Here is a 15715-nt window from a genome sequence, read left to right on the forward strand (position 1 = left end):
TGTTGGCCATGCCATTAGGAGAACCTTGGGGTAGGTCTTGCCCATGGACACATCATCATGGTAACAGTAAAGGCTAAGACTCAAACCAGCCCATAAACAATGTACATGGTTTCGGAAGCATTTACGAAAGATCCCCTCCAGGCAAAACGTTTTATCTTATATAAATGTTTTCTAAAATGTCTGACTTTGACTTAACTGATAGTACTCGTACATGGGCTGAGTTTGTTGGTATACAGGTGTTTTTACATTCCTCTACTGAAGGGTGAGGTATTATTGCTATTATTGCTTGCTGAACAAACACAAATGTCAGCCATTGCAAGTACAAGCTAACAAGCTAACAAACAAAACAAATGAAAGATGCTAACTTCACTTACCCATCTGATGTCTGCCAGTTTTCGTTTTGGTGCACAACTGACTTCTCATCTGAACCAAACACGTATGGCTGAAAATGTCGAACGTTTACCCGCGACCGCCATGTTGCACAGGTAACCGAGCGCAAGCAGAGGTGGGTGGGGGGAGAGTATGCATGCTCCAAGCTTCCATTTTATTTTGCCTTTTATGTTAACACCATGTTAAACAAAATACTAAACATTTTATTACAAAGTATTTAAGTTACATTGTGGAAAAATGTATATATAATAAGCATCATTAAGTATTAAGGCTCCTTTCCTCTTTTTGTTGGTTGTTATTTTTTCCATGTTGTACAGGCTTTACAAGCAGTATTTTAACGTAGTTAACTAAAATTAATAAATAAAGCTATGAAAGTTAGCCTGTAGCTTTATAGAATAATCCCCATTAGGGCCTGTATAACATTTGATGTCTCTATAAGTAATAAAATGGTCTAACAATACTGACACAATTAGTATAATCTATGTAGGCTATATGCATTATCGCCACTTAAAGATGAATATAGTCTAGATATGTAAACTGACTCACATGAGATATTATAATTTGGGAAATTCAAATTCGATGTAGTGCGACAGACAAGTGTTAATGTGTTAAGTGAAATAAATGGTTGAATTAACCAAACCCTGCTGGAGTTGGAGAGGACTGAATGGCTGCAGGCCTGAGATGGATGGACTGGTGACCGCTGTCATACACGAGGCTGCAACCAGTCAGCACAATCTGTTCATTCCCGGTTGAGTGAAAGGATGGGGAGTTCCCGTTCCTCGGTGCGTTCACGTCACCGATAAATAATGAGGGAATAATAAACAGTTAACCACCTGTCGGACCCGCGGCACAATGGGACGGCCCATACAGAGTCTCTCATGCATGGGTAACATATTTACTCAGCCCCTTTCACTTAACGAAGCAGAAAGAGACCCAAAACAATGGTTAAGTTCATCTATTTGGTAAATTCGCATTGCCCTGTTGAAAAAAGGGCAACAATCCGAAAATATTTGGATATATTTTACAATTGGATTTGTTGTCTATATTGTATACATGGTACAAAATATACTCGAAATATCAGCAAAAAAAAAAAAAAGGAATTCGTGTAAATGCAGTCTTCTACTCGTAGTCCCTATACAAATAATTGGATAAAATGTCATTCTTCTTGTGGGGATACCAAGAGATAAAATCAGTAATCCCTATGGGGATATAGGCCTACCCTAAGTGAACATAAACATTATGGTGGCGTCAGTATGAATATAAAAAACAAACGTTGAATATTGTAGGAATATAATTATGATCCGATACAATAGTAAAATAACAAGCACCACTATAAACTCTGGAAAAACAATGATAATACAAATAATAATTAGCATTCAATTTAGTTTTCGATATGTGATGATGTGCAACAAAACACTTCAAATGACACCATAATGCCATGTACATTTTAAAATGGGTGAATCCAATGATGATTATGATAAATTGGCGAGACTTTAGTGGTCGCTAACAAGTGGGAGGGGCTGTTGTTGGTGGTAATATTTTAGAGATGTGCTTTTAATGGCCTTAATTCAGTCGCAGCCAGCTGTTTTTACTCGGCCTGGTAAAGGAGCCGGGACGTGGCAAGCTTGCAAAGCTCGTAGAAATTAGTCTCGGTCAGCCTGAGCAGCCTATGCTTCCTGCTAACCATCTGCTTACCGATCACAAAAGGAGGATTTCGGGCAGCCAAGTAAAGGAATACGGGCTCATAAAAAACCTTTGAAGGACTCGTTACTCAGTGGAGGTGTAGCTGTGGTGACGGAGCGCTGTGTTAACGCCTGTTTGCGCGTCCTGCGCTCATAAAGCAGACGCACCTCTGATAAGCGTTGACTCTCTCCAAAGGATCATTTCACGGAGGCGTTCCCTTTTAATTAGCCGATTGTGGCCACTTTATATTAGATTGATGTCGAACCACTTATCGTTATTTGAGCTGCTCCCAAATGATGCAAACTGACTGGCTGGTTAACTTAAGACAGAAAATCTCCCTGTGTGAATAAAACTGATGGAGTAAAGTGGATAAACCGTGCATGTGCCGTAAATAAATTAAAAATAAAAATAAGTACAGCTTACTTACATACATTTTTTTAAAAAAAACACAGTGTTTGTTCCTTAGGATTTGTTATCGATTGATATTTAAAACACATTTAAAAGTCATACTGGCTTAAATTAAAATGTACTCGAAAATATTATAATGTATTTGATTTTGTAACATACGAGCAGACAATAACTGTACACACTTAACATAAATCCTTAATATAGCAATATTACAGAGTGATATTGTAAAATGAATATAGGCTACATACTTTTCTTTATTTTTGTTAAAAGAACAAGTTTGTTGACCGTATTTTAAAAATAATAACCCAAAACCTTTGTTTTAGGACAACACAATATATTTATATATAAATAAAAATGTTAGGCCCTAAATTATTATTTTTCGATTCTTAAATGAGTGTCTATCTAAATTAAACTTTTGTTTAAATTAACCAGTGTTTTTCTTTCCTTTTCTGGGTCTGGGATGCATTTCGCCTGATTGCTTTGCTTTAACGGGTTTTCAGTGCAAAGCTGACAGAACACGACTATCAGGCTCCAAGTCGCTTTAATAAGAGTTTTATATGGGGTCTCAGTGTCCGCTCATATGAATGCGTTTTAAATCAAATCACAGATGCACTTTTATTCAGCCGGTTAAAATAGCAGAACAAAACCGTCTTTAGAAATAAAGCTTTTTTTATTCCTCTGGGCTTTTTTTTTAAGCGGGGAGAGAAAGGCCGAGGGGCGCCTCCTCCGCAGCTGAGGGTGACAGTTAGTTCATGGTTAACAGGATCATGAGCGCACGGCTCAGGCCGCACACTTCTCCTGTGCGCACTGAGCTGTGGCTATGCGCACTGAATGAAGCCCATGCAAAAAGAGTGATATTTAACACATCTGTTAAAGCGTTTTGATAGCAGAAATCCGTTTAAGACATTATTCCATGACGAGGGCCAGATTGAGTGTTGAGAATCCTATGAAACCCTAAACCTGATTTACATCTGAGATGCTGCGCAGCGTCTGCAACTATAGTGTAGATAATGTAGATTTAACAATGCTGTTGAATCGCTTATTCTATTAATAGTATTAAATAGTTTAAAGCGTACTTTTAGCAGACTGTAGGTGTTTATTCCTGCTGCACTGAAAAAGAAAAAGAATAAAAGAATAATTTAACATTTTAAAGAGGAGGCTACATTTTTGATATCCTGCATAACAGAAAGAGAGCCTGAATGGACAAGAATGAAGTATCCTCGTTATACTCATTAAAAGTCCCCATATAATGACTGGATCTGTAAAGATTGCTCTTTAATTAGGCAGCTTGCCTCTGCCAAACAAAACAAATTGAAAGGAAAGTGGTCAACATGCAAAATTGATGACTGAACCTCTTTTGTGGGGGGGACTTTGTGTGTTGCTTGCTTATGAAGTCTAATGCAATCATAAATTGCGTCCCTGGGCCAATCAGCGGGTCGGGGGATGCGGCATGAAAGCGACCCATGTGGAGGACTTTGTTGAGCCCCATTGTTGAGGCTGTCAGCCCTGAGCGGAGGGCCAGGGGTGGGGGGTGGGGGGCATGCTGTTATAAAACTCCTCTCCCCAGAGTGAGGAAACCAGAAGAGTTAGCAGTCATTCACACGACTGATTCTCTCCCAGCTGACCTAAGGAGTATCTCTGATTTCACCCAGTGATTTTTTAAAACCGGAACCATGATGTTCCCAAGCGTCCTCGCGCCTCCTGCCTTCTACCCGGGTCTGTACCGGCCAGCTCTGCCGCTGCACCACGCGCTGCCCTCCGGCTTCCCCACCCATTCCAGCTTTCTAGTGGAGGACCTGCTGCGGATAAGCCGCCCCACAGCCTTAATTAACCGGACTGTCCCGTCAGTGTGCGCCTCCCTGCCCACAGCCACCACCACCGTGTCCTTCAGCGGCGCAAATGCGGAGCGCTTATTGACCACGACCGCAGTGACGCGCGAATCGTGCTCGCCGAAAATGTCGAACAGCAAGGATCCAACTTTTCTCAAGTTTGGCGTGAGCGCCATCCTCGCACCGTCACCAAAGACAGGTGAGAACACAGACTTCATGCTTCCAGTTCGAGTAGATGTGTTTAACCTTTAGATGATTTCTGTCATTCAGGAAAGATTGTGTAACATTTGTGATGTTCCTCCACAGTGTCCTCACAGCCTGCATTCCACAGCCATCACTCCAAGGGATTCCCCTTCCCCTGCTTTGACGGGACCTTTCACCCGATATTCAGGACTCCTTATTTACCAGGTAAGCACAACTTTTACGACCCATCCCTCTTTAGCCCTCAGGATTCTGTCCGAGCTAATTGCTTTTAAATGTAGGCTAAAACACTCTGGCACCCTGTCATATATTTTTTTACCAGTGAAGAAGAAATCACTGTCTTATTAATGGGACTGTTGCCCCTGCCAGGACCCTCCCACCCACCCCCTAATTAACCAATTATCCCAAATCGTCACGCTCTAAATTTGAGGCGGGGTGGCGAGTTAGAGTCCCCCCTGCTTCCCATTGGGGGCGTTTTGGCATTTCCCTGGCCCCGCGTTTTCCCACAGAGCCCGGGGGGCCAACGGACCGCTGTTGCGGGCAACAATGCCTTCAGCACCATGACCAATTTGGTCAGCTCCCAACGGGCAAACCACCCACACACCCCGGAGAGTGACTTTTACCAGGGGGGCCAAAGGCGTGAACCAGTCATGCACTAATTTCCCTATTAGGCGCTATTGAGTGTTTTCAATATTCTCACAAGACCACATAGCGAGTAGTTGTTCCGATTCTCCTGCGGCCACAGGGCACATAATGTCAGGAAGATGTCCAGTTAGCAGCATGCATATACAGGGACAGTGTCTCGCACCGTGGGAGTTAAAGTAACGTTTTTAAACTGCATCTGTAATGTCCTAGCTGGGGAAAGTCCGTCCCTGCAGGCCCATAGGATAGGTTACCACTGACCCCCATCCTCTCTGTCTCTGTGCCCTAAACGTTTATTCTCCATGCGGGCCAATCAACGAGTTGAGATAAAGAATAATCTCTTAGAAAAGTCTATAAAGTCGCTAGTCCGTGCTTTCATTCAGGCACATCATAATGGAGATGGAGTCTTTTCATGGGCTCAGCTGAATGCCTCAACAAAACAACTCCAGCGTCCTGAATAGCTTTTCGTGTTCATTTAATGAAAATGATTTGAAGGCAAGGAAGAGAAAAAAAAGCGCCATTCCCCTCCACTCTTTAACCCCCCCCCCCCCCACACACACACACACACACACACACACACACACACACCGGGCATCAGTATTCTGGTATGCAGTTGTGTTTAGTTTGAAAGTGTAAATCTCCCTTTGTGGCGATAATATATGGCCTTCGCCGCCTGTCCAGAGTCTTTTCTGCGTTAGTTCATTACTACACAATTACCGTTCACGGTTTATTAACTCCTCTATCCGCCCTCACTTGGTTCCTTAAAGGATATGCTACCTCTTTACCATACCAATGCGGTTGGGGTCCGGCCAATGTGCTAATTAGTCACCTCGTGCCATTTCACTCAAAACGGAGACGTATTGCACAGCTCCAAAGCGAAAAAGCTTCCAATAATAACCATTTGAGAGGTATGGCTTTAAAGCGGAATCATTATATTCATATAGATGCTGGGGTTTTGAGTTTAGATTTAAAAGGGTAATTTGAGGCAGAGAAGTTGTTGTTTTTTCTTCTCTGCGAACTTTTTTCTTCTCTAAGACGTTGCAAAGATATATCTTCTTTCTTTTTTAACATTCTTTTCTGTGTTTGAATCGCAGTATCTTCATCCGTTGTTCCCATTCCCGGGACCTTTTCGTGGCCTCTGGCCGCCAGAGGGAAACCCCGGAGAGGCATGCTGAGGAGGGCGGTGTTCTCCGATGTGCAGCGCAAAGCTTTGGAGAAAATGTTCCAGAAACAGAAATACATCAGCAAACCAGACAGGAAGAAGCTGGCATCTAAGCTGGGCCTGAAAGACTCACAGGTAAATCTTCACAAATGCCGAAAACGCGGTGCGTAATTTCAAAGTAAAGACGCTGCACCTGACTCAGAGCTTTTTTACTCATCATTTTCTCCTCATCCACAGGTGAAAATCTGGTTCCAGAACCGGCGTATGAAGTGGAGGAACTCCAAGGAGAGAGAGCTGCTGTCCTCCGGGGGCTGCCGCGAGCAGACGCTGCCCACCAAAGCAAACCCGCACCCGGACCTTAGTGACGTGGGCAAGAAGTCCTCAGCTGAGGAAGATGAGGAAGAAGAGTTTGCAAGAGAGAGAATGATCGCAGGGTCCTGCATCTCCTCTCCGTCTTTTTCCAGCAAGCACTCGGACTTCTCAATGTCAGACGACGAAGAAATAACTGTATCTTAATTTATTTGAAATATAGAGAATATAACCCATGTTTTGTTTTCATATGAGACTGTGACCACATTTGTAAGAAGCTGCCAGCCTTGAAGGGGACCCCATAAATGTCATTGTTAAAAAAAACAAAAAAACACTTGTGTTGTTGCTTCAAGTGCACAGTGCAGGATCTGCTTCTGAGACACAATTTGCTGTTTTGCACAGCTAGTTCAATTGTACAGTATTTTGTACAATTTTGTATGGAAATTTTATGCCAAGAATATTGAGTTCCTTTTACCTTGACCTTGAATAGAGTTGTTTATTGAAATTGTAGCTATTTCGTTAATAATTTATATGAATTTGTTTAATAAGTATGTTGTATTATGTGGTGTATATATGTTTATTTCACATGTTTTGTACAAATACCAAATAAAATTGTGAACATTTCAAAGTCAATTCTATGTGTGTATGTATTTGTATTAAAAAACAGCTTGACAAAATTCAATCATAAATAATCATAACTTTTATTGAATCACAATAACTTAAGACTAGTACAGTGAGCCCTGGACAGACCAGTGATGACAAACGGCATCAATCTGCTCTGGTGTAAAGAGACTGTACACAAAATACTCCTTTTCAAGTACTGTTACAAATCAGCTAGAAAAAAGTCATCAAAATGCTGACAGATAATCAACTATTTACAAAATTATGTTACATATCAAAAAATTTACATAGCAAAGAAGGCTAAACATTCATTGAGTTTGTGAGTAATAAACTGACAGACTGGTCAAATGCTTGGACAACATCCACACTTCTCAGGCTTTACTGAAGACATACAGAGAATCAGTCTCTTTGTGCTTACAAGGACCACAACAGAGTGTGTCAAAAGCTACACAGACACACCCGGACAAGAACATGGGCCACAAATAGGAAAAATCTTCACAAATATAGTTCCATGCTGTATGCCTCAGCAGTGCTGAAAAACATAGGGATCAAGCGCATCAGATTTTGGCTTCCATTGGGAGATCAGAATGAATGTTGCATAGGATCTGTGACAGGAACACTGAACGCGATGGAAGCCATGCGGCGTGACCCCGGATTTAAACGTCGGGGAGGTTTAAAGCAAATCAAAAAGGACAATATTCGTTATATTCTAAGCCACATGTCAAACCATTTTAACATTATCATCCACAAGTACCTTTATACCTCAGATTAATTATATCACTATAAACAAAGCAGCATATACACTAGTTTTCACTTAATTAGTTCAATATGTTTGTCAGTTTTGTTCATCACAAATCACATGAAACAGACTGCACAGTCAAAGGATGGGGATGAGGTATAAAATCAACACGTCTTAAACTTCTCTTCCCCAATCAACCTGCGACATGTTCGGATTTGGAGCACCATGACACATCTATATATTTTTTCTTTCTCGCTAGTGGTCCAAATATTTACACCAGCTTCACAGCACTGGGTCACACATGCATACGACTTATTTTGAAACCCAAAGTACTGCCTCTCATTCACAACTTAATCGCATGGCATGGGTGTTTGATATGATGAGAGGTCGAGGAGAGTCGACTCTGAGCCCTGTTAAGTTTACAGACATTTAGACAAATAAAGGATCGGCTAATACTCGTAGTCTGTTAGAAAAGAGTAAGGCATTGTTTGTTAGGATTCAGTCCAGCACCAAGAAAAGAGACTTTGTGCTACAGCAGCCTGTTTGGGCCAATGTGCATGGAGATCTCCAAGGATTATAAGGTGAAAGAAGCAAGGAATTAGAAATAGTAGAGAAATTGTTTGTGAAGTTACAGAACAGATGGTGTTGTGCCCATTTCTGTGTATGTTTTTGTTGTTGTTTGTGAGCAGAATTTTTGGTTAAATTGTCCGAGCTTGTCTTCTTAGTTTTGAGGATGTTTTCCGCATTCTTTGCTCTGGTGGTGAAGCACTTTTGCAAAACGTCCTCGTCACCTTGTTTGTATCATGGATTTGCACATATAAACAAACCGGTTCTCTTCATTGAAGTCCACAAAGGCCATTGTAGATTTAACTCAAAAACATTTAGATGGATCTGTAGTTAGTTTTTCCCTAACAGCTTTTCATCTTATCTTAATGGGCTATTACTAGTTCAATTTTTTTTAACTCAAATGTGACTGTGATAATGTTAGGATGTAATTAAATAACTCTCTATAAAGTTAGGACTTAACATTCACTTTGCCTCGATTTATCCTCCAACAATAACACAGGCAGCTACAGTCCTAGAGGAAGAGGAGGAAGCTGCTGGCTGCTCCTCCATCCCAGCAGCAGCAGCAGCAGCAGCAGCCTCATCTGTGTTCCCAGTGGCTGGTAGCTCAGGCTCAGCGGCGCTTCAGAAACAAGGGTCTGTATCGCCACCTGCAGGCAGCTGAGGAGCACTGCGGCTGGGCAGTACCTCAACCTGAAGACCTGGGGCGGCTGCGGTGGCTCAGTGAAGATTAAAGGAGTCCTGGCTGCTGATGACGGTAATGATGACGCCTCACAAACAGTGGCAGGCTGTGTGCTTTTTATTCTGTCTTTCTGAAGTAGATCTCAGGCTCCTGACAGGAGCCCCGGGCCACAGCGGTGAAAAAAAAAAAAAAAATTACAGCACAGTGCAGCAGACATTTTCATTGCCCGTTTGCTGAAATGCAAACCTTTTTGTTTTCTTCCTTTTCTGATATTTGGGTTACCTGCACCCAAATTAAGGTGGCTGGATTTCTGCGGCATGAAATTATTCTCTGGGCAAGAACTTCTCACAGTTCTTATAAAAGGTTCCTCCTGAAAACCAGTGTTGCATCACAAGGTGGACTCCAGCGACGTGTCCAGGATGTCGTCCTGGTGGCTGTTGCTGTTGGAGTCGCTGTCGTAGCTCTGCGGGCTCGATGACGTCGCCGCCTCCTTCAGACGCATCAGCATATTCATCTGTAGACAGAAACACAGCTTTACAACTCAGTTCCCTTTAAAGAAATACATTCAAGGTCCAAATGCCAGCTTTAGATCTCTGTAGCAAGCCAGGAAGCTAGGGAGAGTTAGCAGACCTTGAGCCAAGACTAATTTACTAAACTACTGTTTCCAACCACAAGAGTTCTTCATGTCTGTTTCTGCTCACCAGGGGGTCCGCGTCGCTGTCGCTCTGGGGTGGCTCTTTCCGGACTCCTTCTCTCGGGGCAGAGTATCCATCGAAGCCCACGTCCTCTGGGCGGAGTTGCAGCAGCGGGGGCCAATCAGCCGGAGTGGACGAAGCTGACCAGGGGTAGGTGTCAATCACAAACGCAGCCGGGTCCTCCCACGCTGCCCTGCGGCCGTACAGCTACGGAGAGACACGCAATGTTACACTTTAACATGCTGGCATGTCACAACAGATGTGATGGTGTAGTATGTTATTCAAGATTTATTAAAAATGGTCATGGTACATTATCTACAAAAACCAGTCTAAAAGTCATATAGCATGGCATAAAAAGATCCCATACAATAGTCATAGTGTAAAGTATGTTCTAAAACTGTCATAAAGCAAAATGTATTTGCATCAGATTCCTGCTAGTGCAGAACCATGCATTTGTTTTTATTTAGCCTTGCTGATAACTAACGGTTGTTCTAAGTACAAACATTAAAGTATTTGAGGTGGAGATTAACTGCAGCCTGAGTTAAAACAAATCTTTTTCTGCATCACTAAGGAAACCGTTTATTCTACTGAACTCAGCCTCTCTTCCCGTCCACTCAGGAGTTGCTCTGAGCTGCTGCATAATTAAATCAGATAGTAATTACATGCAGATTAAGAGAACAAATTAAATCCATTCTACTTTGATGAACATAACCTGGTCACCTAAGAGGGCAAATCTGAACACATGCATAATTCACCGTCACATTACACTTCCACTTCATTCATTTGGATTCGTTAAACATGCCCTCCGGATGTCCAACCAGGTCTCTTTATTAATTAGTTTTACTGTAAGTCTAAAAATCGAATCTTTTAAACTTTGGCCTGAATTAGTGTCATCTCATTTTCAATGTAGCGCAGACAGAGAGGATACAAAGCTAACTGTGTGTGTGTGTGTGTTACCTGCAGTCCCTCTCGTACGGCCTCCAGCATGTAGGGGATGATGGAGTAGTTCCAGAGGTCGGTGAACCAAACCCTGGATCCCTCCACGTCCATGGGGCAGGACAGGAAGAGACGAGGCCCTGCATACCGTGGAGCAGAGCAGTAAGACACTGATGTTTTCACACATTGATTTTATTTTAAAGGATCTTCCGTGAATTGTGCATCTGCCTCTCACCGATGGTGACGTCGGAGGAGCTGTGCGTCTCCAGGAAGCGGTTGAGATGGTGCCAAACCCGGGGAATCCAGTCGATGATCCTCACCAGCTCCATGTTGCGTGTCCGGCTGCCGATCTCCGTCTCGATCAGCTTCCTCCTCAGGTAGCGACCGAGGAAGCCTTTCACCGGCTCCACATGGTTAGCGCACAGCACCCACCTGATCAGAGAACAAACACCGTGTACCGTGACTTTAAAGTATCATGCGGGACAGTTTCCACCACAATGAGATGTATTTTAAGGCCATGTCCAGTATCCTGCTGCTATTTAGCTCCGGTTATCATCATCAGCTTACCTGAAGTTGTGGTGAAGCTGCAGGTTGGGGGCAGATGATGTGGCTTGGCTCATAGTGCCAATAATGTAGGGGCTAGAAGGTGGAAAATCACAGGTCACATGAGTCCATTAACATGGTATATGTATAGACACACCAATTCCTTGCGGCCAAGAACAAATTCAGCCCCTCCCTTTTTACAATGTAAGACATTTAATTAAAATATCCAAATTTAGGATGGTTCAATACTTTTTAAGGACCAGCATCTTTTCAGTCCTTACTGAGAAGTAATGCAGTGGCTGTGTATCCACATTGTGCTAATGAATGTGAGAGTGTGTTTGTGAACTGACCAGTGCTGGAAGTTGCAGTTGAAGACTCCGTTGAAGATCTCTCCCAGTGAGCTGACATGGTGCAGGTTGTCCAGGATGACCACCAGAGGGCCTTCCACCCCACCCACACCGCTGCACTGCTCGGCCAAACCAGACAGGTACTGACGCAGCTCCTGAGGAAGGGATGTTTCAATACGAGAGTTCAGGGAAAAACTAAAGCCTGTGTGGCCGACAAATCCAGATAATCTCTCCAGAACGTAGCTGTGTTTTATTTCCCACTGACTAAAACTTTTTTAAAAGCAAGCCCAGAGAATATTAAATGTGCATTTACCTTGCTGGACTTGTGGTCCACGTTGAAAGTGACGACAGCGTGCGGGGTCAGGGGTCGGCCATCCAGAAGCAGCAGGTGTCGAGACAGCTGATTGGCCAGGTAGGTCTTCCCTGTGCCGCTGGGGCCCGACAGGATGACGCGCCTGTGCTCCCTCAGCAGGGAGACGTAGCGCTGCAGCATCGGCTTCGGGATCAGAGTGTCGAACACCAGCGAGTCCACACCCTCACTCCTCACTCCTGCAAACAAATATAAATATATGTAATTTATACCATTTTATTTCTCTTCTTAATGTTCATTTAGATGTGAACCTTTTTGTGTTTATTTAATGTTTTTATTTTATTTTCTCTTTCAATTTTCATTTTATTCAAATTCTTATCCCCACCTGGGATAAATAAAGTCATTTGTTAACTATCGTGACTGTTAAGCAGTTTTTCTCTGTGAGAAGTTTTCAAGAGAATACTATTTAAGTCTTGATGAGGTGCTGGTACCTTTGAGCTGGATGTTGATGGTGTTGCTGTCTCCCACCAGGTATCCGCAGGGCAGCAGCTCGGGGGTGTGTGCAGCGCGGGCGAGGCTGGGCCGGTGGATCTCTCCGATGTTGTATCCCTCCACGCTGTCAGAGCTCAGGCCCAGCTGGCTCAACGGGTCCACATGGGTGATGTACTCCTGGAAAACAAAAAGTCTCAGCATTTAAAGGATGATTTTTGAAGTTTCTAAAGAGGACAACAACTTAAAAATATTTTTTCCTAAATGTAAACACATTTCAGAGTGTTATTAAGAAAACAATGCCATCTAAAAACTCATTAAGAACCCTGACTGCCAAGACTTTGACCGACATGATTTCAAAGATCTAAAAGTCTTTCAGACATTGTCTTTTGGTTTGGTATTGCTTTTCTTTCTGTGTTATTCCTTATGATTACCTTGAAAAGCCGTCGGACCACTCCATCCAGGACGTCCCACTTGGTTTTACCACTCACACCGATGCAGCCGATCAGAAAATGGCGAAGCGGGCCCTCCTGCGATGCAAAGACATGTTTGGTTTTGGATGCCAAAAAATCCTTCAGGTACAGTAATAAACCCTACCCAACAATAAGAAGGTTTTTGAGTTTTCCAAACAGGTCTCACCTGCTCGTCCAGGCTGACCACCATCTTTACGTGCCGCCCTTCCTTCCTCGACCCCCCCTCTCCGACGGTGTCGTCCAGCAGCATGTCTGACGGGGAACAGGGCCAAGTTAGACATTTTCAAGGAAAAGGAAAGTGTTCATCTGTGATTTGAAAGAGTCAAGTGTTGACATGTTATCCATATAAGAAATCACGTCACTGCAAAAAGACACAACACTAAGCGACTAACTCATGTACAAAAAGTAGTTTATGTGTTATCCTTGACATGGGGTTGGGGATATTCAGTATCTCAGATTAGTGTAGCAGGAGCTGAGTGTTACCCAGGCTGGTGGACTCGCTGGTGGTGAGGTTGAGGCTGTGCTGGGGGAGACCTGGCCCCCCTCCTTGGGCCTGGCTGTGGGTGTGAGAGGGAGGGGAGGAGGAGATGGAGGCCTGGGAACCCATCCTGCTGCCCTTATTCTCCACCTTCAGACGGTCATTCTCCACCTTCAGCTTCTCGATCTCCAGCTGAAGAAACACACAAAGTCAGAACATTGGAATGAATTCTGAACTTAGTGTAGCTCCCCCTTCAGGCCAACTCATGTTATTTTGAGTCAGTTTAGTTCTTGAAAGTGTAATTTCCAATTTCTGGAAATGATACATTAATAAAATCCAACTCTAAACGTTGTTAAAAATAAACATAATAGACTTTATTTCATTTGAGTGAGTCGCAAAAGCAAATTAACTATGACCTTCAAGCAGTAAGCAGATTAATACTCTAAAGGGAGAATCCAAAGTGAATAATAGAAATTGCTGCAGCAATGACTTTGTGCGCTCTGTGACTCAGTGCTGATTAATCCTTTAATTGAAAGTTCCTTAATCATTTTATATTTGTGTGAGCAGACCTGCATGCGGTTCATGGCCTCGCGGAGCTGGTCCAGCTGATGCGCGGAGCTCAGAGCCTCCAGGCGGATATCTGTCAGCTTCATCTCCTTCTCCCTGAGCTCGCTGCGCAGCTGCATCACCGTCTCCGCCTCGCTGTCCAAACACTCCGACAATCTGTGCGCACACACACAGGCAGGATAACATGTTTAGTGACAAGAAATATAGTGATTTAAGTAGAATTTAAACATGTGGACATGTTTGTTATGTATAAGCCTAATAATCATGGAGAGGAAGTCTACGTACAGCGAGTTGGAGTGTGTGTTCCTGAGCATGTGGCTGGAGGATGTGGTGCCGTTGTGGGGCAGCTTGGGGGAGGAGGGCAGCGACGAGTCTGTCATCTCCTCGATGTCGGAGTGGGAAGAAGCCGACTTGGGAGATTTCTTCTTGCTGAACGCCTGTTTGAAGGAGCTTCGAAGCTGCAGGTAGATAACAGAGGAAAAAAGAGACAGTGAGCAGGTGAGGGACACACACATACACAGAAACACACTGCAGTGAGGAAGAGGAGGAGTGTGCCGGGGAGAGTGGAGGAAAAAAGCTGTGAAAAAGTGCAAGTGAGTCACAGGGAGAAAAGGAATTATGGGTAGACTGTCTTATCACTTGAGCTACAGCTCTGTCTAAAGGTGGAGCATTGTTTTTTCATTATATTGTAAAACAGATAAAACCAGGTTAAATAAACTGGATACAAAATTGGATATTAGTTATAAGAAATATTAATTAAGATTAATAACTATTTTATCATTTTTTCAGCATGATTTATTTTTCTTCGCAGGCTTTTTTCCATTTCTGCTAAGCGTCAACTCTTTGATATATTGTGACATCTTTATGGAATTCCTGTCTTTATGTCTTTGTAGCTTTACTGACAGGCTCTCAACATCATGTCACATCAAGACCCTGTTTCTGGCAGTGTTCAAATATTTTCTGATGGATATGTCCTTTCAAAAGCTGGCTCAAGTTTCATAAGAGCAGTTTTCAGGGGGGAGTGGTGTTGGGGAGGAGAGGACAGGAGGAAAAAGGAAAAGAGGTTAGTAACCTAGAGAAAGTGCGGGGGTTACGCAGCTCCCATTTCACACGGTGTACCATTCTTACCTCATAGACCTGCCACATGAAGCGAAGCAAAGGAAGACAGAGAGACAAAACAGCACGTGTTCATATGGGTGTGTTAATGTGTTATGGAGCGACAGATGAAACTGGAGGCCCGTACAAGACGAAAGCGGATTTTAAATTTGACCTCTAGGCAGCTGCAAGGAGACGCTACTTCACAACCACCGTGACACAGGGTCTTTCATGATCCATTATATACTCTCAAACACACACTGCCCCTATACACTCCACAACATATTCTGCACCTGCATGGAGCCTCATGTGGGGTCTCCTGCACATAGACTGAAGGCTGGAGCCACAGCCACACACAGGAGGGGTGTTTATTATCACTGTGACCTAAAGCAGGAAACTCTACACAGCTCTGTACAGCTACCACAAAGCACGGCAACATCAGGATCAGATACGACCACAGGCGGTTAACTCAACATCGCTGCAGTCTACGGGGGGGGGACAGAGAGGGGAAAAAAAGTGGCATACGTCTTCATCGTCATCCCTGATTTGTCC

At 43.4% G+C, this 15715-nt stretch overlaps 2 protein-coding genes across 4 annotated transcripts in view; one reads left to right on the top strand and one right to left on the bottom strand.

Moving 5' to 3' along the window:
- Positions 1-4095: 4095 nt before the first annotated feature.
- On the top strand, positions 4096-7183 carry dbx1a (developing brain homeobox 1a). Its single transcript, XM_063882155.1, has 4 exons — positions 4096-4509; positions 4617-4718; positions 6248-6450; positions 6553-7183. The coding sequence occupies exons 1-4, from the start codon at positions 4155-4157 to the stop codon at positions 6829-6831; spliced, it is 939 nt and encodes a 312-aa protein (XP_063738225.1). The 5' UTR covers positions 4096-4154; the 3' UTR covers positions 6832-7183.
- Positions 7184-7301: 118 nt separating this feature from the next.
- nav2a (neuron navigator 2a) overlaps positions 7302-15715 on the bottom strand; it is a 196293-nt gene continuing 187879 nt past the window's right edge. For all 3 annotated transcript variants that reach the window (XM_063881447.1, XM_063881446.1, XM_063881445.1), the window contains 13 exons: positions 14354-14526; positions 14071-14224; positions 13507-13693; positions 13190-13275; positions 12985-13080; positions 12553-12730; positions 12065-12300; positions 11755-11906; positions 11429-11500; positions 11097-11293; positions 10883-11001; positions 9932-10132; positions 7302-9744 (listed from right to left, as the gene is read on the bottom strand). In XM_063881447.1, the coding sequence (XP_063737517.1) occupies positions 9619-9744; positions 9932-10132; positions 10883-11001; positions 11097-11293; positions 11429-11500; positions 11755-11906; positions 12065-12300; positions 12553-12730; positions 12985-13080; positions 13190-13275; positions 13507-13693; positions 14071-14224; positions 14354-14526 (1977 nt within the window). In that variant the 3' untranslated portion in view covers positions 7302-9618. The remainder of the gene's footprint in view (positions 9745-9931; positions 10133-10882; positions 11002-11096; positions 11294-11428; positions 11501-11754; positions 11907-12064; positions 12301-12552; positions 12731-12984; positions 13081-13189; positions 13276-13506; positions 13694-14070; positions 14225-14353; positions 14527-15715) is intronic.

This window comes from Eleginops maclovinus, chromosome 4, assembly GCF_036324505.1.
Source record: "Eleginops maclovinus isolate JMC-PN-2008 ecotype Puerto Natales chromosome 4, JC_Emac_rtc_rv5, whole genome shotgun sequence".
NCBI lineage: Eukaryota > Metazoa > Chordata > Actinopteri > Perciformes > Eleginopidae > Eleginops > Eleginops maclovinus.